Source organism: Euprymna scolopes, chromosome 2 (assembly GCF_053919585.1).
Source record: "Euprymna scolopes isolate OS-2025 chromosome 2, ASM5391958v1, whole genome shotgun sequence".
Taxonomy (NCBI): domain Eukaryota; kingdom Metazoa; phylum Mollusca; class Cephalopoda; order Sepiida; family Sepiolidae; genus Euprymna; species Euprymna scolopes.
This window is the reverse complement of record NC_136483.1, coordinates 180,132,126-180,159,603: the sequence shown is the minus strand read 5'-3', so window position 1 is coordinate 180,159,603 and position 27,478 is coordinate 180,132,126. Positions and strand designations below refer to the sequence as shown.

The following is a 27,478-nucleotide window of genomic DNA, read 5'->3' as shown; positions in this document are numbered from 1 at the left end:
GAGGAGGAGTCACGTCTCCAGGGGACGGCAGGTTACCTCAAGTTTCGCACACAACTCTTTCAGAAACTGCTTCGAAACTGGCTAATTTCCACGTGAAACTCGTATTAATAGTGGTGTATGGTCAGGGTTGGAAGTCTCCTTAGCCAATCAGATCACGCCACGGAATTGGGAAACCCCAGATTTTGCAGGTGTGCAATCCACCAATTTTGTGATCTGAGATTTACAGATATATTAAATTCACATGACCCCCTAAGGTCATCCCTGTCAGTCTGACATCTGGCTTTTGAGTTCGCTAAGGCCAGACAGTGTTATGTTATTGTTCTAAATTCCTGTCATCAATTTTAAATGCAAAATATATTTCTCTGACTTCCAAACAATATCTATTTTGACAATGAAATAAAATATATATTTATATTCTCTATTTCCTCGGGATATCTGTCGCTACCCCGGACTGATTAAAACGGTCTTCGCATAGTTATTCGGCTCTCCTCGGGCCCCTGGGGGGATCTAAACTAAACCAAGTATTCTCATCATTTTCTTGTTTCACTGTAGCTATATCAATCCAAGTTTACTCTTCTACACATGTCTGCGCTTTAATCTATGGGACCCCCTTGCCAAACTTTCACAGAAAACACTCGTCTTCCCCCCACTCTTTATCTGTGCCTAAACCTAAATGCAAAGTCTCTGAACAAAACTTCTTTCCTAGAACTGCCCGTCTATGGAACTCTGTTCTGCTGGCTTGCTTTCCAGCTGACTATAATATGGTCGTCGTCAAGTCTAATCTTAACAAGTTCCTGTTGAGCCCACCTGCATATAATCAATTTGCACCCCATTTCCACTACTATTAATATGCTCTTGTGTCAGTGACTACCATAGACTTGTTAAGCGTTATTCTCGAGTTGCCTCCAGGCCTTGATAAGTGATGATTTCCACGTTAAAAAAAAATATTGCATTGAAGAAAGTATGTCGATGTCGTATGTGTAGGAAATTAGAAGAAAGTGAAAACACGTGGAAGAAACAGGAGAAAAGAACTTTATGGGAACGTGTTAGATGCTTGATACCTGTAGACATCTGGGGTGGAATGGGGTGGCTGTGGTACAGGAGAACAAAACAGGTAACCGTTCTCAGTTATGCAACTATTTAATTACCTGAGGATTCCGCTTTTGTTAGTCGAGCAAACATTTTACAATTAGCAAAAGCTTGAAGTTTTCCAACTTCGTTTTTTGTTTGTGTTTTTCTATTCTCTTTCGTTACTTTTCCCATCTCATCTGATTTAAGACTGAGGATTTTTTTTTCGCTTCTAATTAAGCAATGATTTGATTTATTTTCTGTCCAAGTTTTTCTGGAAGCATTTTATTTACTTCTCTGTACATACAAGGTGGAACGATAAAATTGTTGCCCTAGAAAAGACGACGTGCTTCAATTTCCATTTAATGAAAAACGATTTTCTTTTTTTGTTACAGACTATCTACTAGTTGGGCAGTTGTGTACAAATCTCAAAAGCGATAGGAGCCTTCTTAACGGAATTTGGGGTTCGTCACCAAAATCCGTTTTTCATGGTAACAAAGAGGAAAGAAAAAAAAGGGGGAAAAGCATTTAGGGCAAATTTCTCGGAAAAGAGTAACTAATAGAAATGAGCAAAAGAAATACAGACCCGAATAAGTTTAAAATGATCCAAGTTTATTAAAACAAAAAGTTATCGATTGCGTTTATTTCCCAAGGCTGGGGTTAAAAAAAACCCTTAGGGCAATTGCTCTTGACATATCAAAAGCCTTTGATAGGGTATGGCATAGAGGTTTACTTCACAAGATCTCCAGCTATGGTATAGCTGGTAATCTTCTCAATTATTAAATCATTTCTCTGATAGGTTCATAAGAGTAGTAGTTGATGGGCAAAAATCAGAAGCTCACAGTATTAATGCTGGAGTCCCTCAGGGGTCCATCCTGGGCCCAACTCTTTTCTTGATCTACATTAATGATCTTCCAAATCACATCCTTACATCATTCGTAGACATTTTTGCTGACGACACTACCATCTATGGTAGCACATCTAAGATAGTAAACGACCAAGTTCTCTCCAATTCTCTCTCCTCTGATCTTGATCACATTGTACAATGGGGAAAAGAGTGGCTGGTTACTTTTAATGCATCTAAAACCAAGCTTCTATCTTTATATCATCAACGTTCTGATCCCCATCTGGCATCAATTAAAATGAATGGTTCTCGTCTTGGGGAGGCCTCAAGTTTTGACAGGCTTCTGGGCTTGACCTTTACTCCTGATCTTAAATGGGATACGTCATCAAATCTGTTGCCAAGGCCGCTGGAAAAAAGGTCGGATCCTTCTATCGATCCAGTAGATATCTCACTGCTGATGCAATTCTCTATCTATATAAGAGCCAGATACGTCGAAGGATGGAATACTGTTGCCACATATGGGCAGGAGCTGCTAGAAAAGACTTGTCCTGCCTTGATAGGGTTCAAAATAGACTTTGTGGCCTGGTGGAAGATGTCCTTTTCTCTTCGCTGCAATCTCTATCAAACAGAAGAGATGTTGCGAGTTTGTCTCTGCTTTATCGTTATTTTCATGGAAAGTGTTCGACTGAGCTTCAATCTATTGTCCCCCCTCGCCAAACTTTCACAAGAAACACTCGTCTAGCTGAAAACGCTATCAATAATTCCCCCCCCCACTCTTTATCTATGCCTAAACCTAAACATAGATTCCATGATCAAAGCTTCTTTCTTAGAACTGCACGCCTGTGGAATTGTCTTCCGTTTTCCTGCTTTCCAGCTGTCTATAATATGGTTGTCTTCAAGTCTAACGTGAACAAGTTTCTGATGAGCCGTTCCACTTGAGTTAACAAATTTACTGAACTTCCATTACTATCGATTACTATATTGTCCTTTTGACTACTCTACATTCTTTAACCCTTATCCTTGAGTGGCCTATCGGCTTTGATAAGTGGTGACGCCTATGTAAAAAAAAAAGGAAACATTTAAAAATACATATAAAAGAAATACAAAAAGAAGACGTCAATCCTTACTTGCAAGAAAGGCTGAAAGAAAAGAACATAAAAAACGGGAAACAGTCCTTGTTTTGAATTCAGTCCTTTTAACAAAATGTTCAGTCTTTCTTTGACAAAATGCTCTTTTTTTTTTCCAAAAGGAATCACAATCAAAAAGTTTCTTTGACCTAAAATGGGAGAAAGAAGTATTTTCCCTTTGTGAAGGCTCATGTGCCTTTTAATTCAAAGGGGAGAGAAGACCATAAAGCCGCTTTGGTAGGCTTTATGTGTACAAATACGGGGTAAATTCTTGTATTAAGGAAGATTTCCTTTCTGAAGGCAACTTCGGTTGAAAAATCTTTCAAAGAGGGGATTTGCTTTTTAGGGGCGATATTCTGCTCGTCTCGTCAGCAAAATTAATTTTTGTTCTTCTTAGAAAAGAACTCCTCAACACATGGTTGTTTCCTTCGTTAATCCTTTGAGAATAAAAATTTACCAGTTGTAAGACTCGTTTGTCTTTTAATAACCGGTATTAATCTTCTAGTCATAAGACCTACTTGTCTTATAATGACTGAGAATAAGATAATTCTAACAATTTAGTACCACACAATGGAGTTCTAAACAAAGGTCTTTCTCCAAAGGAGGAGAGAAAAAAACGTAGAATTTAACATCAAGAATCCTTTTTTGACGGAGCCGAATAGCGTCCTTCTTGGCCTGCTAGGTTCGAACTGACGAAAACTGACAAAAAGCCCATCCTCCTCCTCCTCCTCCTCTCCCCCCCCTCCAGAGTAGGAGTGGAGCCGACTGCTAGAAAGGGAACTATATTTATGCTGATGATGATAATAGAAGTGACCTGCCGATCCAATTAGCACCAATTGGCAGCACGCTCAAAATGCAAATCCAGATGGTTTAATGATTGAGGGCACAGCACAATGAAGTTTCGGCCACAGTTATAGTCTTTGGTGTGCTTTCAAGAGAGGGCCACATCATGCCACCTTACATCTTCGAAATCGGTTTGAAAGTCAACACCCAAGTGCATATGGACGTGCTGAAGAGTGTGCAGACCCTGAATGTAACAGCAGGACTTGACACCAGCCCACAAGTCCAAAGAGACCCAGGCTTCAGAAGGAGTGTTACAACTTTGTACCCTTCTCTCACTGGCCACCCACCTCCTCCCCTGACCTGAACCTGCTGGACTACTTTGTTTGGTCATACATCGAGAAAATCACCAACATGACCTTCCACAACACCAAAGTCAGCCTGGTTGCCGCCATCTGCCAAATATTCACCGAGCTTTTCACTGGCGCTTGTGCAAAAAGCATACTCCTAATTCCAAACTTGTATCGAGGTGGTGATGGAGGCTGAAGGCGGCTACATTACATAGATGTCAGCTGTACTACATGATCAAGTTACCGGAATTGAGATTTTCAATAAAAGTTAAGCTGTAGTGTTGGTTGTTTTCTTTCGGGTTACAAATTTATTATCCCACCATATATATATATATATATATATATATATATATATATATATATATATATATATATATATATATATATATATATATATATGTATACATACACACACACTGTGTATCAAATTATTAATGAGTTTACATTTTAGAACACAATAACTACATAGCAATTTCTCCGTTGACATAATTAGGAGGGGATATGCGATCCCTTTTTATGAATGACTTGTAAAATACGTTGGTCCACAGAATTAGTCAAATTTGTGATTTCGTCAACAGTTATTCCTCATGATACCTCTTGGAGAGCATCCCACAACTCATCTTTGCTATTAAATTGGCGTCCACTTACAAAGAGGCGTCGCTTCATGATACTCCAAAGGTTCTCAATTGGGTTCAAATCTGGTGAACTCGCAGCCCACTCCATCTTCCGTAGGCCAGAGAATCCCAGTTGTTGCAAATGCTCTTTACTTTTGTTTGCTCCATGTGAGGGAGCATTATCCTGTATAAGAATAATGGTTCTTCTGAACGTCAACCTTTGCTTCTTCAGACTTTGCCATTTCTTTCAGAAAGCGACATCGAGTACTTTTTGAGACATTCTTCAATCCGGCTTGATCAAAGACTTCTCAACTTGTCTGCCAGGGTTCTTAACAACTTCATTCCAATATGGAGTAGAGAACGGCGTAAAACAACTCTAGATTTACATTTATCAGCTCCCTTACGTATTTTGTAGGGTCCTTGACAAAGTTCTTCACAGTTTGATGATACCTTCCTATCATTTTCGATATTTTGAGGGTAGTTTTAATTTTTGCTAGCTGTTCTGTAATAGTACTCTTTTCAGAACTACTCAAACCACCTTTACGATCCATTTTATTGATGAAACAAACTGCCTTGTTAATTTGACACACCTCAAATACAGTGGATTTAGCAATTACAATGACAACTTGTTTACATTGCATGGAACAGTACGAAAATTTCACAGTACGCGCAGCTCAGCATTGCCAACGTTTCCAAAGCTTTTGATATGAAACTACCTGTAAGTTTCTGAAACTGATAAAAAATGTTATCTCGTTAATAATTTGACACGCAGTGTATATACAAACGTATACATAAACATGCATATACATATACTATCAGGGAAACTCAATGTTGCCCAGGATTGAATGAGGATCAACAGATGTTAAGCTGGCTTTGTCATCAAAATCAATGTAATCAACTATTTTTCAATCAAATCGATTGATTGCCTGCTTCAGTCGAAACCCACTGCAATGCAGCGAGAGGAAGCTTTACATGTCTCCCCGCACTGATTTAGTGAATACATTGTAGGCTACATTGCACTGAAGAGAACCTACTGACGATTTTATGAAATTATTTTATACTAGTAGGAAGACTCGACATTGCCCGGGATCTAATAAGGATCAACAAATGTTTCACCCTCTCATATTCTATTGTCATCGAAATTGGTGAAATCGCCTATTTTTCTATCAATTATCATGCTTCAATTGTGCTCTAAACAGAAATATTAATTTCGACCGTGCCTCTGTCATATTAAAGAACCTATTGTATATGTCTGGCTTTCTACTTGTGCGGTGAAAATGGCTTGAAATAAAAGTTTAAAATGCAAAAAATCAAGTATAATGGTTCAATTGTGCTCTAAATAGAAACATTCATTTTGAATGCGCCCCTGTCATATCAAATAACCTAGTGTTGATTTTATATGCCGACCACATTTATTTATGTGGTGATAAAACTTCTTAAAAGCACTTGTAATGTTAGATTGTATAATAGTGGTAACTTTGGTCAAAATCGGACGGTTTCATCTTTAATGTTTTTTTTTCGATTATCAAGTTTCGATAATTATTGGAGGCATTCCAGTACAAAAGCCATCTAAGAACACTCTCAGATACATAAGGTACATTTGTGTGAAATTAAAAAAAAAAAAATTAGCCCAGCCGTAGTCCATAGGGAATGAACTCACTGACACACAAACACACAGACAAAGTCTCTTTTATATAATAGTAAAGATAGTGGCTTTAATTAAAATTTAAAATGCAAAAGTCAAGTATCATGGTTCCATTGTGATCTAATCACAAACATTCATTTGACAGAATTTGTAAATAAATGATTGGAGTTTGTTTCCAGTAATATATAAGTGAAATATAGCAGTTCAAAATAAAATAGCAGGAAAGTGATTTGATAAACGTACATATTAGGCAAAAGCAGGCATTTACACCAAAAATTATGGAAAATTATCAAGTAAAATTTTAATAAAAAAATAAAGTCAGTCTGTTCATGTAAGAGAAGACGTATGAGTATGTGGGAAAATATCATCAAGGAAAGCTGGCTTCTGAAGATATTACCAGTGATAGTCCAAAAAGCGCATATGCAAATTAGGAAGTCCGCGTGGGCTTGCATTAGAAGAAAAACAAAAAAATGAGGAGGAAGGGAAGCAAAGCTGACGTTGAAGTGAGAAATGGCTGGCTTGAGGTCGGAGGAGAAAGAGAAACGCACCAGTTGAGATAGACATGTGGCTCTGCAGTGGTAGTGAGAGACCTTTAAGCTAGTGTCAAGATGGTGGGGTTTTGTTAATCTTATGGCAGACAAAATGAACAGTTAGAAGATGGGCATGAAAAGTCGAAGATGAGAAATAGCTAGCTAATGTCAGCATGAGGAGTAGAGAAAGAAAAGCGACCGGGGGTAGATGAACGCCTGGGCCCACATTGGCGGCGAGATACCTTTAACTCTCTAGGGCCTGAACATATTAATACTTGAACAAAAATTCTGAAATTTGAAATTATAGATTTTATTGGATCAAGAATTATGAATCTGAAACAAAAAAAAGTGAATTCATTAAAAACTTGAAAGTTATGAAATATGCCATATCTCTCACCTTGGGCTTTAATCTTCCTGATTAGGATTGTGCCTTGTATGGCACGGGCGGCTCTAGAGGGTTAAACTGGTATAATCTCATGGCAGGCTAAATGACCAATAAGAAAAAGATGCAGGTATTGTTTGAAAAGTAATGGTAATACTCGTAAATGCCTTTTGCTAAAACAGAAAGAAAAGTTGAGTCGGATTTATTTTTGTTTGTTTGTTCCTTTTTGATAGTGTCAGACAGTGTGAGGGTCTGAAAGAGCTTTGAACTGTAACAAACATGGTTTGAATGTAACGAATATGTTACATTCGTATATATCATCCTTATGGAGAGTAGATAATGCACTGTGGATGCGTTATCAGCAGTTCCAGTAACTTTTGCTTCTCCTTATTTGTCCCTCAGTCCTCATTTCCAATGAGTGATTTTTCTGACAAAGGGAGAAGAAAAAGCTGTTTATTAGGTTGACAGTAATGCGTAAACTATAGCCCGAGATGTCTTCAAGTCCAACATAAACAAATTCTTGATGAACCGTCCCTTTAAGTAATCCAATTTAGCAAACTTCCATTACTAATGATTACTACAATAATATCTCATTGACTACTGTACACTCAATAACCCTTATCCTCGAGTGGCCTCCGGGCCTTGATAAGTGGTGACCCCAATGTAAAAAAAAACAAAAAAATATCCAATTCTGGATTGAACTGAACTCATTTTACGTTTTCAGTTGAAAAGATTTACATAAAAGAATGTAAAAAGGGAGATAAGTCAGTCGTAAAGCATAAAATGAGTGGAACTGGAAAAATATCACAGCTTGACAGAAAAAAAAGGTCATCACAATGGTCCAGTCAGGCTGATAAACGAGGATCCGTCTTTGACTGGTATGTTAGACATAAGAAAGAAGGCAGCTTTCTATTTAAAGGTATTGCGCTTTAAAGAAATATTATCGATGTTATAAATAAAAATTAACTGCAAGTATAGTTTAAGCCATTAGCTTTTGTATCCCACTCCAATTTTTTTTTTTTTTTTTACAAGGGAGTCATCACCTATCAAGGCCCAAAGATTTACTTTTGACAGCCTTATAACTCTTATAACTCTTGCTTTCCTTATTTTGTCCTTTAGTCCTCACGTTCTATGAGCGATGTTTCTGACAAAGGGGGAAAAATTGTTTTTTCTAAGTTGAAATCTGTCAACACTTATAGTTGGTTTATTTATGTTTATTTTCTTAAAATTTTGTTTAGCTCCTTACACCAAGTGGTTTCATACCTCGTCTAGAGTGATTTCCATTAAAAAAAAAAAAAAAGTATTATGTATGCTCCCACCCAAAAGGAAAATATTCAGATAACAGGTTCAACCCTAAATTACGAAAAAAAAGAGGCAAACATCAATCATATCAACCCACTAGGGCTGTATAACATTAGTACACGCAATTGACCACCCACCCATCCGTTGCCATTTCTTTTTTAAAAATAATTTTATCTGTTCCTGGCACTACATAATTCTGCACACAAATTTTCTTATTATTGTGCTAAAACATTTTTATTTTTGTATTACGTATTCTAATCAGACTATTATTCTCATCTTGAATGTTATTTGTGCAACATTTCGGTTGGTGTACCCTCTGACCTTCATTGGGCATGCTGGTTATTATCTTTATTGAAGTTACCTTCCCTTGTCAACCAATTTTTTTTTTTTTACGAAACTATGGAAAAAAAGACAAAAACAACTTCAAGAACATAAAACTATCTACGGAGCTAGTAACTTTTCTCCTTTCTTTTCCAAGATGGCGACCAGCATGCCTGATGAAGGTCAGAGGCTACACTGACTGAAACGTCGCACTAATAACACGCAAGATGAGAACAATAGTTCCAATCAAAACAATACAAACAATCAGCCCTCATCGTGCAAATTCAGAACTGTAATTTTTACATGTATTTTTATTCTGAGTAAAGGAAATATTTTTTGGAGGTTTTGCCAAATCACGTCATTTCGAAGATGTTGGTCAGCATCCAAACATCAGTGCTTCTTCTATCTACCTCTTTATTTATTTTATCCGAACGATTCAAAGAATAAGCCACTCTTTGGAATTTCTCCAGAAATTCAAATTACCTGGAATTTATATTCTTTCACAAATTTTCCAGTATTCTTCATCCATTTATCGAATTGCCAGAAGAACTGGATTAGGCATTAAATAATCCGAAAAAGGTTAAGTACTCATCCAGTTTATGACCAAATCTCTGACTATACAGTTGTACAGGGTTGAACGATAAATTTGTCACCCTAAAAACAAACTGCAGCTTTATTTTAGAACTTTTATTGAAAAAAATCAATTCAGGTAACTTGATTATGTAGTAGAGCTGACATCTATCCAATGTAGCCACCTTCAGCCTCAATCACTACCTTGATAACTGAGGGCACGCCTTTACTAACGTTGGAAGGAACTCGGCGAATACTCAGATAGTGGTGATTAGGTTGGCTTTGATGTTGTGGGAGGTCATGTTGGTGATGTTCTCGACGTATGACCAAATGAGGTTCAGGTCAGAGGAGGAGGGAGGCCCGTGAGAGAAGGGTACATAGCTGTAACATTCCTTAAGCCAAGCTTGGATCTCTTTGGACTTGTGAACTGGTGCAGAGTTCTGCTGCCACATCCAGGTCTGCCAGTGGCCACCTGATTGCACCAGGGGACTACCACACTCTCCAGCACATCCAGGTACACTTTGCTGTTGACTTTCAAGCCGACTTCCAAAGATGTGAGGTGGCATGATGTGGTCCTCACTTAAAACCACACCAAACACTATAACTGTGGCTGGAAACATTGCGCTGTACCCTCAATCCTTAAACCATCCGGATTTGCATTTTGGAGGTGCTAGCAATAGTCATGTTGTCATAACTTGGATTGATAGAGAGAATGAGTTGTACAGCGGTGGCTCTCCGATCTCACTAACTGAACATTGTGTCACTTTCAGACATGATAGACGGCTCCTATCGCTCTTGGGATTTGTACACAACTGACCAACTAGTAGATGGTCTTCAACAACAACAAAAAAATCGGTTTTCATGAAACGGAAATGGAATCATGTCTTTTCTAGGGTGACAATTTTATCGTTCCACCTTGTATACATGTTTACACACGTTAACATGTAGACACTCGGGACCCAACATATTGTAGGCTCCATTGCAAAGGAGACCAAGACAAAGAAAAGAAAGAACTTAAATTTGCTGTTTCAGGTTTTAAGAAAAGACCTTTATTCCTCATTCTCCCACCACGCATGACTTCTCATTATGGCTGTAACGTCACCCATGTTTCTAACGTGAATGTGATCCTCTAAAACTAGATCCTCAGCCTATGCAAACATTCTTCTTTTTATATCCTTTCCTTTTCTTTCTCACCATGATGTCAGTCCTGGATATGACCTTAAACTATATCCCATGGTGAGGGCCCAGCTTGCTGGCTTTAGGGAGTGTGTGACCCGGAGTGGTAGCACCTGTTAGGGTCCCAACTATGGGTTAAATAGAAACCAACTTGCAAAAAAAAACCAAATATATTCTATCAAAGAACCTTTCTTCGGCATTAAATAACCTAAAAAGGGTTGATTTTTTTTTTTTTTTTTTTTTTTTACACAGAGATCATCACTTATCAAGGCCCGGAAGCCACTCAGGGATAAGGGTTATTGCAAGTACATTACGTTAGTGAGGAGATTTGATGAAGTGTTTACTTAAGGGGGCGGTTCATTAGGAATTTGTTAACATTAGACTTAAAGACATCCAAGTTGTAGTCCGGAGGGAAGCAGGCAGACGGAACAGAGTTCCACAGGCGTGCAGTTCTAAGAAAGAAGCTTTGTTCATGAAATCCGCGTTTTGATTTAGGCACAGATATAGAGTGGGGGAAATTTTTCACAGTGGATTCAGCTAGACGGGTGTTTTTTGTGAAAGATTGGCGAGGGGGGACCAGGGATTGGAGTTCAGACGAGCACCTGCCATGAAAATAACGATAAAACAAGGATAGGCTCGCAACGTCTCTTCTGTGGGAGAGGGGTTGCAGGGTAGAGAAAAGGGCATCCCCCACTAAACCACAAAGTCTATTTTGTACTCTGTCAAGGCATGATAGGCTGTTTTTGGCAGCTCCTGCCCAGATATGGCAACAGTAGTCCATCCTTGGCCATACTTGGCTTTTATATAGATAGAGAATTGCATCAGTAGTGAGATATCTTCTGGAGCGGTAGAAGAATCCCACCATCTTTCCAGCGACCTTGGCAACAGACTTGATGTACGTGTTCCATTTCAGATCATGAGTAAAGGTCAAACCCAGAAGCTTGTCAAAACACGGGGCCTCACCCAGATGAGAGCCATCCATCACAATTGATGCCAGCTGGGGATCAGAGCGTTGATGATGTAAGGATAGGAGTTTGGTTTTGGATGCATTAAAGGTAACTACCACATCTTCCCCCACTGAACCACGCGCTCGAGATCAGAGGAGAGAGAATCAGAGAGAACTTTGTCATTTACAGCCTTTGATGTGTTGCCATAGATGGTTGTGTCATCAGCATAGATGTCAACGAATGATTTAAGTATGTGTTTAGGGAGGTCATTGATGTAGATCAGGAAGAGAGTTGGGCCCAGGATTGACCCCTAAGGGACTCCAGCATTTATATTGCAGGCCTCCGATATGATATGCCGTAAACCAACCAACCAACCAACCAACTATCACCATGACGTCACTTTCCACATGGATTGTCATTTGCATACAGCCGCCATGTCGACATCTTTCAGCTGTTTACATAAATTTCCAGAAGATGCAGAAATAAAGACTGCTAGATGATGAATTCAAAACACTATGTTTCCTCCCACTTTTCGCCATGTTAATGGCTTTTTATTTAGAAAGCCATTCTTAACATGTTGACATAGCATGTTGAAAATCATTCCCTGTTTTGAAAAAATTTTTCTTGATTTAATGTATGTAACACTTTCATTGAAACTTGCCATTCACTGACAAATGATTGGATAATCGCTTCAGCATCTTCCGGCTGCTTATGTAAGATGCCAAAGGGAAATTGCTGATGATTGGATCATAAACTGGATAAGTACCAAGAATTAATGTCGTAAAGCAAGAACAGGCATAAGTGGGAGATGTATATCCAGTCTGTTGCTAGGGTCTCCGGAAAAATATTTGGATCATTTCTTCCACTCCAGAAAATACCTGGCTGAAAATACAAAAAACTACTTTCTTGCTGTATTCATTTTTTTTTTTTTTTTTTTTTGCTAACTGTTTTCCTCACATTTATTTATTTATTGCAGACTATCATCCTCATCTTCCAGTTGTTGTTTCACAATGTTTCAGCCAACTATCCATCTGGCCTTCATCAACAAGAGCATGAGGATAATAGTGCGCGAATAAATAAATAAATATATAAAGTACTCATCTCAAAAGTACGTCCAAGGATAAAGTACTGCTGCCACATCTGGCCAAGTGCTGCTAAAAATAGCCTATCCTGCCTTGACAGAGTACAAAATAGGCTTCATGGCTAAGTGGGGGATTCCCTTTTCTCTTCCCTGCAACCTCTCTCCCGCAGGAGAGACGTTGCGAGCCTGTCTTTGTTTTATCGTTACTTCCATGGCAAGTGCTCGTCCGAGCTCCAATCTCTCGTCCCCCCTCGCCAATCTTTCACGATAAACACACATCTAGCTGAAACCACTGTCAATAATTTTCCCCACTCTTTATCTGTGCCAAAACCAAAACGTAGATTCCACAAACAAAGCTTCTTTCTTAGAAGTGCATGCCTGTGGAACTCTCTTCCGTTTGCCTGTTTCTCACCTGACTACAACCTGGATGTCTTCAAGTCCAACATAAACAAATTCCTGATGAACTGCCCACTTAAGACAGTTTATCAAATCACCAATACTAACGATTACTACGATACTATCCCATTGATTACTATACATGCAATAACCCTTATCCCCGAGTGGCTTCCGGGCCTTGATAAGTGGTGACTATCTTCTAAAAAAAAAAAAAAAAAAAAGAAAAAAAGTATTCCAATAATAAAAATAATGTTATCCTAGTCTTCATAGTTGCTGTTATTTCACCACATTTCGGCCAACTCATCCTCTGGCCTTCATCAGGTGGTTAACCATCACAGGATAGGAATGCTGAGTCTTAACTGTATCCCCAGTAATTACTGCCTTCCATAGTTGTGGTATCACCATATTTTGGCCAAATAATCTTCTGGTCTGCTTTGAGTAGGATTGAAATCGTTAACTTCGGACAATGCTCACCTAGAACCATAGAGACTCAACGTCTCTATCCACTGTGCCACGGTTCTTGAGGATTAGTTGACCAAAACGTAGTGAGACAACTACTGGGGATACAGTTACAAAACTCAACATTCCTATCCCATTGCGATTAACCACCTGAAAAAGGGAAGAGGATGAGTTGGCCGAAACGTGGTGAAAACAACAACTATGAAGATGAGGATAACAGTCCGCAAAAAATGAATACTCAACTTATGTGAAGCTTCATCTCAAAGGATTCTAAATAAAATTTTTTTTTTTAATTCTCGCTATTTAAACAGTTAACTGATCCCCCCCCCCACACACACACTTTGAACATATTAAAACGTTGTCTTTAAATATTTAGAAAAAATACGTTGGAATTCCTTTCTTCTTACAAAAAGAAAAAAAAATAAATGAAAAAGGAAATTCTGAAAGAAAAAGAATAAAATGGAAAGATCAAACAAACTAAATATTAAGACATTTTATTTGAATTTATTTACTCATATCTTTTTGTTTGAATTTAGGAGTTTTTTTCTTTTCTTTTATTACCTCGGCACAGGTTTTAATAAATTCTTGTAAAGTATTTTTTTTTTTTGCATGGAGAGGAATGTAACAGAGCCGCTGATGCACATTTAGTAGCAGCCGCATGAAATACATGTAAATGACCAAGCCAGTGCGTGAGCTGACATCACAGCGAAGAAAGAGAATGGAAAGAAAAGTGGAAAAAAGCACCACATAGTGAGGACCAAAAAAACATGTATCAGCATGAGTTGGACGTGTGGCCCATGGCAGCCTAAGAGACTTTTAAGCACGTCGAAATGGCAGGGTTTGTTAACTATATGGTAAATTAAGACTTTTAAAACAAGATGAAATGTGCTGTTGGAAAGTACTGTAAATAAATGCCTTTTATTTCGGCTAACAAAAAAAGCAAATCAGATTTCTTTTTTGTTCTTTTGCGACTGTCTTGGATTCAACATGCGAGTCCAAGTGAAAATGTAATGACCATGTTACAAGAGCACAAAATCGACTTTAAAAACTAGTGGGAGATTGTCTCTTCTCGTCCCTACAGTCCCTTTCTCACCAAAGTGACATTGCTAGTCTCTCTCCACTTTGTTATTTTCATGGAAGGTGCTTGACTGAGCTCCAATCTTTCATTCATCCTCATAAGACATTTACAGCAAGAACTTGTCTACCAAAACAGAAAATAGTTTTCTTCTGTTTTTTTTTTTCATGTGCATGGTGTCAGAAATTCTATGGACAGAGTTCCTGTTCATGAAACACATTAACACAGTAATGCTTCCCTGCAGATTACAACATCGTTATCTTCAAATTAAACGTTAATAAATACTTGACACTTTTTTAAATTGTATTTTACCCTAAATAAGGCACAGGTATCTCTTTGACGTAAGAAGTGACTATTTGAGACCAAATTTATAAAGATACTATGTAGGGAGTTGAACAGAGAGAGGTTTGTTCACATTACACTTGAACTTCTGCATGTCAGTACAGTTAGGGAAGCAGAGACTCGAGAGGGAATTCCGAAGTCGAGCAGTTCGAGGGAAGAAAGCAATATTTAAATATTACAAATGGACATCTCATTTCTATATTTCTCTTATGCTTTTGCATTTACTATTTGCGTCTATTCCTCTTTTTCCACAACTTCTAGAAACCCGAAAAGGGTTGATATGCCATAAAACAAAACAACCAAACCAAACTCATGATTAAATATTTGAACATATAAGGAATTCGAAGCATAAAAAACTTCTAAAACGACTGTATTCAGCATTAAATACCATAAAAACGATTGATATGCCAAAAACAAAACAAACAGAGCAAATTCCATGAATAAATGTTTAAATATTTGAAGATTTGGTACTAGCGCAGAGAGTGATCCGGACGTAAATAATAACGTTATTTAAAAAAGCCATTCTTAACATGGGGAGGGGAGGGTGTTTTGTGCCTATTCTATACTTCAACCTTACAATTGAATAAAAAAACATAAAACTTTAATTAAACTTGGAAATACGATTTAAAAAATAGCGTGGATCACTCTCTGCACTAGCACCGAAGATTTTTTTGTTCTGTTTTGAAAACGATCAGACTTAGCATTAAATAACCCAAAAAGGGTTGATATGCTGTAAAAAAAAAAAACCCCCAAACCAAACTACGAATAAAACCTTTTTTGAAAACGAAAGGTTTGAAGATACAAAGAATTTGAAGCATAGCATCTTTTTCCAAAGCAATTGGGTTCAGCATTAAATAACCTGAAAAGGGTTGATACGCCGTAAAACAAAACAACCAGACTCAAATCTATGAATAAATATTTGAAGATATAAAAAAATTTAAGCATAAAATCTTTTTAACATAACGATTGGATTCAACATTAAATAGCCTGAAAAGGGTTGATATGCTGTAAAAAAAAAAAACAACCAGACTCAAATCTATGAATAAAGATTTGAAGATATAAAAATATTTAAGCATAAAATCTTTTTAACATAACGATTGGATTCAACATTACATAGCCCGAAAAGGGTTGATATGCCGTAAAACAAAACAGGCAAACAAAAGGAACATTTGTTTTTTTTATCTCACTTGTTTTTTTCTCCCTGCTGCCTAAAACATTCAAACAACGAAACTAGTATACAAGATTTGTTTTAGTATTATCTAGATGCTGTCTGTAGATATGGCTAAAAAAGAATCAAAATACAAGTATAATTTGTTTTCCTTTTTAAATATCTTATGCAAAAGGTTTTTTTTTTTTTAACATCTGTTTAGTTTTAGATGTTGTTTGCTTAGTATAAATACCGAAAATCTTATTCACTAAAATAACATAAATGCACAAGCTGCGTGGATAGCATTCGTGAAGAAAAGTTGCAGAAGAGTTTTATTATGCGTAGTAAGAAGTAGTTTAGAACATGTTATTCTTTGGCTACTAGAGGTGTAGAAGTGGGAGGTCAACATTTTTGCCGTTGTATGCACTCGGGTTAACCACTACCACCTACATTATCATCATCAACAGCAACTTTTATGTTTGTTGCCTATAATTCAACTATGCTCAATATTTATCTAACTCTCATGGCGGGATGACGTGACACAAGGATCATAAAGTGGGATTTGAAAACCATCGACCTAGAGAAAGAGCACTCTGGCCTGTAAGAAATGCCTGAACAGCCTCGTTATCATTACTCAAGCGAATTGATTTCTTCTTTCTTTTCATTTCTTTAAGGTCTTATTTAAAAGGTAAATAAATTTGTATAAAAATTATTAAATTATGCTGAGCAATGGTGCATGTTTGTGTGTGTGTGTGTGTGTGTGTGTGTGTGTGTGAGAGGGGGAGGGATTGATAACATCTTGTGGAACATCAAGCCATTCCCTCTAAAGAAAATGCTAGAAAGGAATATCTGAACACAAATGGGAAAAGATTTTCTATGAAATAAAATAATATTCATAAACAAAACCATTATATTTAAATCAACACAATTATTGGATTCAAAAACGATCAAAAGACAATTTGTCGTCATCAAGACAGCTAAAAAGAGAGAGAGGAAGGAGGCAAGAAAAGAAAGAGCGAAAGCAGTTACGAGATGTCTTCAATAAGTTTCCAGACTTTTATTGATAATGCACACATGAAACTCTAGTCTCCTTCGAAGTAATCTCCTCTGGCTGCAAGACGCTTGTATTATTCCAACAACTTTTGGAAGCCTCCATGGAAGTCCTCTTATGTGAGCGTGTCAATGACCCTTCTCATAGCCCCTTTCATGTCCTCAGTTGTCTCATAACGACAGCCTCTAAGGTTTTCCTTAAGCTTAGGGAATAACCAAAAGTCACAGGGAGCAAGGTCTGGACTATAGGGAGGGTGAGGAACCGTCTTGATGCCCATCTTGGTCAAATAGTCTGTGACAAGGATGAAGCACCCTTGGTACAAATTTCGTGCGAATCTTTGCATCTTCAGTTCCTCGCGAATAATTGTGAGTACAGTTCCCACACTGACATCAAACTGTGAAATTATTATCTCTATAGATACACAACAGTCCTTATTCATGAAATTCTTTATTTGGCCAATCAACTCTGGAGTTCTGACTTCCTTACTCCTTTCACACCTCTAATCATCTTTCACAGACTCCTTGCCTTCCTTGAATCTCTTATGCCACTCAAAAACTGATGCCTGATTTATACAAGATGGTCCAAAAGCAGCCTGAATCATTCCATACATTTCTGTGGCATTTTTCTGAAGTTAAAGACAAAATTTTATTGCACAGTATTCTTCTAAAATGTCCTCACATCCAGATTACATTTTTGAAATTCATAAGCTGTAACAATCAGGCTTTAGTAGGGTGTATTCCAGTTCCTACTGTAGCTGTTCATTTGAATCTGAAATCATAAAAACTAGTGAGACATCTCAAAAGATGTATAGCAATAAGATACTGAATTTTCAAGAATCTACAACAATTTTAAATGCCTTTGCAAAAATAGTGGAAACTTATTGAAAGCACTTTATATCTTATCCTTTTATGTAGGAGCTATTATGCTTAATCTGTATATCTTTCTTTCTAGTTAGCTAAGATACGAGGCGCATTCCAAAAGTAATACCTCCTATCTTTTATTCCGCCTGAATGGATCAGAGAGGATTAGAAATTGCATTGTTATGATGACTGAACATGCATTTATAATCTAAAACTTTCACTTTGTTGCAGATACTGACGGTGTGAGAATCTAAGAAAACAACCCCTGTCATGGACGCGTATCAGAAGCAGAGATGCATCATTGAATTCCTGGCAAAAGCGCATTGCGAATGGTGGTGACTGTGTGAAAAAATAAATTCTGAGGCACAAAAGGTAACTCGTTTTAATGGTAACACTCCGCCTTAATTCTTCAATTTCTGGAGATTTGCTTTTGAAAGACCCTCATATGATAAAGCACACTCTGGACACCAATGCACAGCCATTGTTCATTGCTGGCAAAAAAACATTAATAGTGACAATGTAGAAAAATAATTGTGACTATGCCACTTCACGTTTCTCTATTGCATTCCCCTTTCCTTCCACGCACGTAGTCGTCAACGGCCGAATGAACACGTGTACACCCAAGACTTTCATTTCTCAACAGAAAATAAACGACATGTTTATTTTATTCCAGCATTTGAGTTCTTTGTTTCCTTCATTCAATTCGTTTCATTATTTTTTCTTGTAGCGAGTTAGGGTATTTATATCCTGGTCCGCAACAGGCTACATAATTTTTGTGATCATTCTTTTGTAGATTGTTACACTCATCTACATAAGTGTTAGTACTTCACCGCATTTCGGCCAACTCAACCTCTGGTCTTTTTTTAGATGATTAACCGTGATGTGATAGAAATGCCGAGTCTTGTAACTTATCCCCAGGAATTACTGCCTTCCATAGTTGTTGTCTCACTGTTATATCATCTCTTGGGGTCTGTATTTCTAAGTATTCAACGATATTAAGTTAGATCGGTCCAAATGTCAAGAGGGTCATCGACAGGAGCATGCGCTAGACAACCTTTCGAAATCCCTCACTGTCAAAACTTATATAACATAAGTTATAACAATTTTGACTTAGAAATGATGCCTATAATCTTAGAAGCGGTTATGTAAATTACAGACTCAGTTAAACAGAGTGTAAGTTCAGGTTGACCGTTGCTCGATTATTCTTTTGGTGCTAGTGCACTTACTGATCCGCGCTATTATTTTAAATCGTATTTCTAAGTTTAATTGAAGTTTTTTTTTTTTTATTCAATTGTAAGGTTAAAGTATAGAATAGGTACAAAACACCCTCCCCATGTTAAGAATGGCTTTTTAAATAATAACGTTATTTAAGCATGGATCAATAAGTGCATTAGTGCAATTCTTTTCCCTTAATTCCTGTATTGGGTGAGAAATATAGCAGAGTTCGCATGACGATGTCTGAATAAGGAAATACAAATACGATAATTTGGTTATAAAAATGTTAACATAATCTTTTTTTTGGGGGGGGGGGGAATTATGATATATAAAAGTCGAAGATAATGTAAATTGCAAAGTCAAGCAAAAAAAAGAAAAAAAAAAAAATTAAGGAGTTCACCGTTTTTTTCAAGATGAGATGGTTAATGTAATATGAACACAAAGTTGATTCATGCAAGAAATTTCTTAATTTCTCTTTTCCTTTTTTTTTGTCTTAAATTCAAATGAAATAATCCAAGCATATCTTGTCTCTTTTTTCGTTTGACTTATTATTTTATTTTATTTCCTTCGTTTGCCAATCAAAAAAAAAAAAAAAAAATGGCGCTTAAGGTAGGTTTCAATTCCTTGAGCATAAAATTTTCAAGTGGAGATTTAATTTCAATCACCGTTCCCAGTTATTTTCAACAGTTGATAATATATCTATATGACTTAACAAATTTCCAATTACGAAATTAATTTCTTTCCACTTTGGATCAAGAATGATTATAATCTGTGGAAAAAAAAATAAATAAAAAAATGAGTTGGATGAATGTTACTTACATCTGGCAGGCTCAGCGACGGGGGATATTGTGACCAACTTGAATGTCTATCTACTTCTGATATTTATTGTCGGGATTGAATAGGAGGGGTGGGAGGTGATTACAACCTATATATTTAGGGTTGGTTCTCTCTCTCTCCATCCCTTTCTCAGTCTGTACTGTTATCATAGAGACCAGACCGTTAGTCTTCTACTCTGGAATTTAGATAGTTCTGTTACCAGACTCGTTGGGCGGGTCGCTTAAAGAGGATTTCTTTTTTGCAACCCTGATTGTTGCCTACACCTTTTAAGCATCGCCCTTTAACTTTTTTTTTTTAACAAATTGCAAAAAAGAAAGTTTTAAGAATTATCCTTTTTCACTGACCTGTGACATAATTGATCAACTCGTTATTCAGCATGGAAGTTTCCAGGGAACAGATCCGTCAATGATGACTGTACTGAAGATAAAGGTTGAGGAATGGTTGAAGCTGTGTCATGGAGATGGAGTGACCCCGCACGCTTATGCCAGCTTTCGCAAGGATATTTTGGAGTATATTCATAAAATGGAAGTATGTGTCACTGAACTGGAAACAGAAGTTAGTTGGGCATCACAACTCATGGAATACCATATAGAGTTGGGTGAATTGGATGATTCCTTGGCTGCACCTACTGCCAGTTCTTTCATGGATACAACTCATTCGACATCAGGAAGAAGTTAAATTTCCTTTATTTTTCTTGTAAACCTCCAGATACAGATCACCGGACCTACATTCGGTGGTTCTGAGATGGCTATTGATCACATGAGTTTCCAGAATTTTTTGTCAAGATTTGAAAACTGTGGTTGGTATGGCTAATGACACGGAATATTTAAATTTCTTAAAATGCTCCCTTATGGACAGAGCCTTGAAGCTAATCAACCATCTGAGCTGCACAGATGCAAATTGTCAATATGCCCTTGCTTTACTGAAAAAGGAATATTTAAATATCGATGAGATCATCGATCAAATATTCCAAGACTTACTTGATTATACACCAAGGAAGGAGATCTCCTACTCGGATTTTGGTGAGTTTATTTCCAGGACTGCATCCCTCTTGGAGGAGCTAGGAAACGCTTATTCCTGTGACTTTTCTGTGAATACTTCAGGTGGAGCTCGTTTAATGGCCAAGATTCTGTTTCCTAAGGAGCTAAAGGGGGAAATGATTGGGCTGATGGGGAGCCGCATACCAACCTTGTCTTCCATATTAGAGCTCACCGGGGAGGCTATTAAACGACTACAGGTCAAGGTCGGCACCTCTGCCAGTATTTCATTTGATAGTGAAAGGAGTTCTTCTCAGAGTGGCAAGGAGACCCAAGCCCACCTCATCATTCCATATAGACACCATCCCCCAGATGTTGCCTGTATATTCTCGAAGCTTGCCCCCCATTTTGTTTGTGACTTTCAGCAGGGGAAAGAAGTCTGTGGCAGTTAATTGCCTCCTGGACACAGGCAGTGGGAGGTCATATCTGTCTGCTGATGTACTGCATGGCTTGTGCTCAATAAAGACAATTGGAATGGATTGCCAGATCAGGTTATCCACCCTGCTTGGCGAATGTGATAGAAGTTTCAAAGAAGTTGCTCTGGACATCAATTTGGGTTGTGGAAATCCAGTGACATCTCATGTTTTGGCAGCCGAGATGATCGATTTGTCCGACTAACAAATTTGGAACTCTTGTTAGATGCCTTCTGGGATGTTAAATGTTCCCTGACCGGGAAATTTTAAATTAGCTCGGATTTCATACCAATCAAAGGTATTATCGGTTTGGACCTCTTAAATCAATTGTGGCCCTTTCAACTTGTTCTTTGTCTGAAGGGATGGGCCTTCTCCACACCAGCAGGTGTTGTTCCATTTGGAACTGTGGAATCCTTCTTCTCTGAGGATCAAACTCCCTATGAGGTAGCACACCTCTCGTTTAACTCGGTAATGATGCAGACTCCACAAGTGCATTCCTCCCACCTGTGTTTTGTTCTTGAGAGCCAACCCACATACCTAGACCCCTTGGCTGAGTTCTTCCCTGATAGTGAAGTACAGAGGAGGTTGGAACAGATGTTCAACATGGAATCTTTGGGAATACATGATGAAAATACCTTCTCTGACTATGACCAAGAGCAGATAAGGCGCTTTCAAAATGCCATAGAGTTCAAAGATGGCACATACTATGTGGAGCTTCCCTGGCATGTTAACAAGTTAATCAGAGTCCCGTCTAATCATGCTGTCTCTTTATGTATCTTGGACCGGGTGACTAAGAACCTGATAAAAAATAATATGTATCAGGACTACTTGGAAGTGTTCCGGCAACAGGAGCAGGATGGTATAATTGAGATCTTTGTACCCATCCACGAATTTCAGAATTATGTATGGATACCACACCGGCCAGTTGTTAAGCATGACCCTACAGCTACAACCAAGATCCATCCTGTTTTCAATTGTAGCTTGAAGACTGGTAACAGAATGTCCCTTAATGAAGCCGCTTACTCTGGCATCAACCTCACAGGAGACATGCTAAATTTGATGAGCTTCAGAGCTAATAACTACATTCTGTTGGTGGACATTCGAAAGGCATTCTTAATGATACGTCTCAGCCTGGAAGCTGACAAGAACAGGTTCTGTTTCTTCATCAAGGACAGAGATTATCTTCGCTGTTTTAGATACTGTACGTTGATTTTTGGCTTCACTGCCAGCCCATTCATATTGGGGTGTATTCTTAAATTTCATGCAGCTCAGTATCCATTGGATGATTGTTGGAAGATGATGGAAACATGATTTTATGTGGACAACCTTGTTACAGCTGAAGCAGATCCGCACAAACTTGTCGAACTATATTCCCTTACAAAGAAACGTCTGCAGGAGGGAGGATTTATTATCCAGTTATGTAACACAAATGTTGACGCCCTCCGAGATAGGATGAAAAGTGATGGTACGCTAAGTGTACATGACAAGGAATGGGGGAGGGTTTGGGGGTATCAATAAAATCTCCTTTCAGAAAAAATGCATGTGGCACCTATTCAGTATGATCCTGGTGCCTCAACGAAGAGAAGAATCCTTTCTGAAGCTTCTAAACTATTCGACCCACTGTCTCTCTGCCTCCTGGTTACAGTCCGAAGTCATGTGCTTATTAGGACAATGTGGAAGAATCATTTTGGTTGGGATGATCCTCTCCCTCCTGAGATTTTGAGTGGTTCGAAAGAACTTTCTAAGGACCTGTCAAGGTTAAGTGATCTTCATTTTGATAGACAGGCTCTTGCTGCGAGACAACCTGGTGACCTGTACATCTTTTGTGATGCAGGTAAGGAAGCCTATGGATTTGCAGCATATGTGGTGAAAGACCGCTGATCTTGCTTGCTATTCGCTAAGGTAAAGGTTGCCCCAATGAAGGAAAAAATACTGCCTGTGTTAGAGCTAATGGCAGTTTATCTTGCACTAAAATGCCTGCCAACCATCCTGAATAATTGTGAGCAATTTATTCCAGTTAGGTTGTGCATGGCCACCGATGCCCAGGTAGTGTTGTCTTGGCTGTTGTTGCAATCTATGGCCAGCAAAAACATTTTTGCTAAAAACAGATTGAAGGACATTTTACTGATGAATTGCGAGTTAGAATCACAATATGGACTAAAGTCTATTTTTAAATATGTGGCCATGACGCATAATCCAGCTGATATGATAACGAGAGGATTAACGATGAAGGTTTCTGTCCAATTTTGAATTTTGGTGTACTGGTCCCTCTTGGCTAGGCGGAGGACTCCTTCAGTGGCCAGCATAGGAGTTACCATGCTTAAATGAACATTGCCGACAGATGGCTCATGCTTTGATGAGCTATTCACTGGTCATGGGCCAAGAATGCCCTTCTATCATACCTATCCATAGGTTCTCAACTTTTTCTCGTTTGCTGAGAGTCACTTCATTGGTCTACAAGTTTTTAGCTATTAAACTGAGGCGTGAATGGGACAACAATTCCAAAGCCGCAGTTTATTTGCTGAAATTACTCCAGAGACAGAAATTTCCTGCAGAAATTGAGTATCTGACGGAACCTATGAGGAACCAGGAACCCATGCGAGTTCGTGCCTTGGATCTATTTCTGGATTCTGATGGACTAATCCGCTCAAGGGGAAGATTTGATCGATCTTCACATCTGGCGTATGAGGTAAAAAATCACATTTTGCTTGGAAAACAGCACCCAATTACAAAACTTATTGTTGTAGACTGTTATGTGAAATGTTCACATTTGGGAACCGGAGCAACCTTGGCTGAATTGAGGCAGAGCGGCTACTGGGTTCCACAAGGTAGACAAGCGGTAAATAAGGTCTTGGCATCTTGTGCAAGATGCAAGCGATACAATTCCAGACCGGTGATTCCCAATGCCGTGACTAGTCTACCGGCTCCTCGTGCTGATTTTGAAGTGCCTTACCAGCATAAAGGCATTGACTTCACTGGCCATGTCTAGGTGAAAGAGGGAAACTCTGACAGAAAAATGTATTTGTTAGTTTTCACTTGTCTGAATGTGAGAGCCGTCCATATACAGGTGGTTCCGGACATGAGCGTGCTGTCCTTCTTTCAAGCTCTGGCTTGCTTCACAAATCAATATGGGATTCCGAGGGCTATCTATAGTGATAACTCCAAAACTTTTATTAGAAGTGGGAAACTTTTTGGCCGTATTTCTCTAATGAACGAATATCAAGATAAATTTGGCTCGTGTGGCATGAGACTTAATACTATTCCCTTGTTTTCACCATCGTATGGAGGAACTTGGGAACGTTGCATCAAGACCATAAAAACCTTTCTATTTAAGATCATTGGCAAAAGAGCAAACTGGATTATTTCACACTGGTGACCGTGATCTCCGATATTCAGAGATCGGTTAACAATCGACCTCTAACATACCAGGTGTCTGCAGACAATAATGCTACAGCTATCACTCCCAACATGTTCTTGAAACCCAACAAGAGCCCTGGGTTATTGTTACAATTGGGGCAGAGAGATCTTGCTACGACAGTGCCACCCAGCAGGGAGAGACTGATCAGAACCATGGAGCATAGGCACCAATGGTGCTGATTACCATAAGTTGTGGTACAACGAATACCTTTTGGACCTGGGACGGAAATCTCCGGAGCACTCCAGATTGCGATCAGAGAATCACCTTCAAAAGGATGATGTGGTTCTGGTTAAGAGCCCCTTAAAACCAAGACCATTTTGTATTTTGGGAACCATTGTGGATCTTATACGAGGCAATGATAATGTAGTTAGATCCGCCCGTGTCAGGAGAGGAGATGATCTTGTTGAAGTCCACTCATTGAAACATCTGTATCCTTTAGAGCTTTCTGTGGGCCCCTAACGATATTCCAGAACCAGAGGTCACCGATTCTATCAAACCCACAGTGAATGAGCCAATTGTTGATGGGGACGGAGAGCCATTGTGTCTATCTTCCGTTCCAGGAGACCCTGTCTGGTTATATCTAATATGCAATGCTCCTCAATTAGATAAGGACATAATTGTATGCAACTCATGTGATGAATGGTATCATTTCCAATGTGTTGGCATCGATGAGGCACCTCCAAGAAGATGGAAATGGTATTGCCTGAGTGTGCACCACAAAAACGACGTAGAGGAAGACCAAGCTTGCTACCTGACTAAAATTGCAATCAGCAATAGCATGTTGTAAGGGACAAGGATACCATGTTCCTTATAAACAGTGGATTGGACATTGTTATTTTATTTCTCTTTCTGAGCTTCAGTTTAATGATTATTTTTTTCCCTTTTGAATTTTTTTTCTTTTTCTTGTTGTTGGGAGTGTGGAAAAAAATGAGTTGGATGAATGTTACTTACATCTGGCAGGCTCAGCGATGGGGGATATTGTGACCAACTTGAATGTCTATCTACTTCTGATATTTATAGTCAGGATTGAATAGGAGGGGTGGGAGGTGATTACAATCTATATATTCAGGATTGGTCTATCCCGTTCTCAGTCTGTACTGTGTTATCAGAGACCAGACCGTTAGTCTTCTACTCTGGAATTTAGATAGTTCTGTTACCAGACCTGTTGGGCGGGTCGCTTAAAGAGGATTTCCTTTTTGCAACCCCGATTGCTGCCTGCACCTTTTAAGCATCGCCCTTCAACCTTTTTTTTTTTTTTTTTTTAACAAATCAGTGTCATTTTTATTTTACTGAAATTTCCGTATTTTCGAATCTTTTCTTATAAGATCCTTTGTTCGCAGAACAAGATGAAAGGTACTAAAATCGTAATACACATTTTATTACGCCTCATTTCAATGGTTTATATTTAACACAAAATCTTCCCTTTCAACAATACGTAATTGCTGTTAATGAGCTATTTTTGCATTTTATTTTATTTTTTTTCACACAATTCGTTATAATTCAGTCTTTCTTTAGCGAACTTCCATTCAAAGAACAAACATGAAAATTTTCCTGAGGTTCTTAAGCTCGTAAAATATTTGCATTCACCAATTCTATCTCGGATTATTTCTGTTCAGAAATTCATGGTTTCCATTCTTTTTGATTCGGTAATTATCCCTTTCGTCCCAATCACTAAATTCTTATTAGCATCGATGTTCTAAAAAAAAAATCCTTTTCATTCCTTTCTCTTTTTTTTTCTATGTTAGCACTTGTTGATAACGGAGTCACAAGAAAGTTCAGCAGGTCTGGACTGGACTAGACCTTAACACCAACTGACTAAAGAATGCCAAGAATAACGGTTACTTTATTTTTGATGCTAGAGTTAATTTGACTTTTAATCCAACCTGTTTGATTACTTGGTTCTTCCGTCATTATAATACTCTGCTGTTATTATTTAGGAGCATCATCATAAATCTATTCGTTAACCGATAGTCATTTATTGGATTTTTTTTTTTTTTTTTTTTTTTTTTTTTTGTTAGGTGATAATGATCTTGGATCATCACACTACGTTTTAACCAACTAATCCTCTGGCTGGCTTTGGGTAGGATTGAAACTGTTAACTTCAGACAATGCTCACCTGGAACTACAGAGACTCAACACCTCTATTCACTGTTCTATGGACCCCAAAGGTGATCAATGTTGGATTTTATGGTCTTATAAATCCAATTTTGTATTCTTATCTGGTCTTGCATTGTCGGATCAATACTGAATGATATTAATTTTTTTTTTAATCCTTTGAGATGAGGCTACATACTTTGTGTATTCACTCTTTTGCAGACTGTTTTCCCATCTACATAGTTGTTGTCTCCCCACGTTTTGGCCAACTAATCCTCTGGCCTTCTCGAGTAAGATTGAAACTACCATCCTCAGACAATACTTACCTGGAACCATAGAGGCTCAATGTCTCTCTCCACTATGCATGGGCCCTAAAGGGCGATCAAGGTTGGATTTT

At 38.2% G+C, this 27,478-nt stretch overlaps 3 protein-coding genes across 3 annotated transcripts; all 3 read left to right on the top strand.

Moving 5' to 3' along the window:
- Positions 1–22,043: 22,043 nt before the first annotated feature.
- On the top strand, positions 22,044–22,880 carry LOC145241121 (uncharacterized). Its single transcript, XM_080104008.1, has one exon. It carries the CDS (start codon positions 22,044–22,046, stop codon positions 22,878–22,880), a length of 837 nt encoding a protein of 278 aa, XP_079960134.1.
- Positions 22,881–23,105: 225 nt separating this feature from the next.
- LOC145241105 (uncharacterized) lies at positions 23,106–23,450 on the top strand. Its single transcript, XM_080104006.1, has one exon. It carries the CDS (start codon positions 23,106–23,108, stop codon positions 23,448–23,450), a length of 345 nt encoding a protein of 114 aa, XP_079960132.1.
- A 460-nt stretch (positions 23,451–23,910) lies between these two features.
- On the top strand, positions 23,911–24,558 carry LOC145241089 (uncharacterized). The gene has a single exon (XM_080104005.1). It carries the CDS (start codon positions 23,911–23,913, stop codon positions 24,556–24,558), a length of 648 nt encoding a protein of 215 aa, XP_079960131.1.
- The last annotated feature ends 2,920 nt before the right edge of the window (positions 24,559–27,478 follow it).

Excerpts from the sequence above, each read along its gene's own strand:
- LOC145241089 (XM_080104005.1), top strand. The coding sequence starts at position 23,911 with ATGGCTCATGCTTTGATGAGCTATTCACTGGTCATGGGCCAAGAATGC.
- LOC145241105 (XM_080104006.1), top strand. The coding sequence starts at position 23,106 with ATGCATGTGGCACCTATTCAGTATGATCCTGGTGCCTCAACGAAGAGA.
- LOC145241121 (XM_080104008.1), top strand. The coding sequence starts at position 22,044 with ATGCAGACTCCACAAGTGCATTCCTCCCACCTGTGTTTTGTTCTTGAG.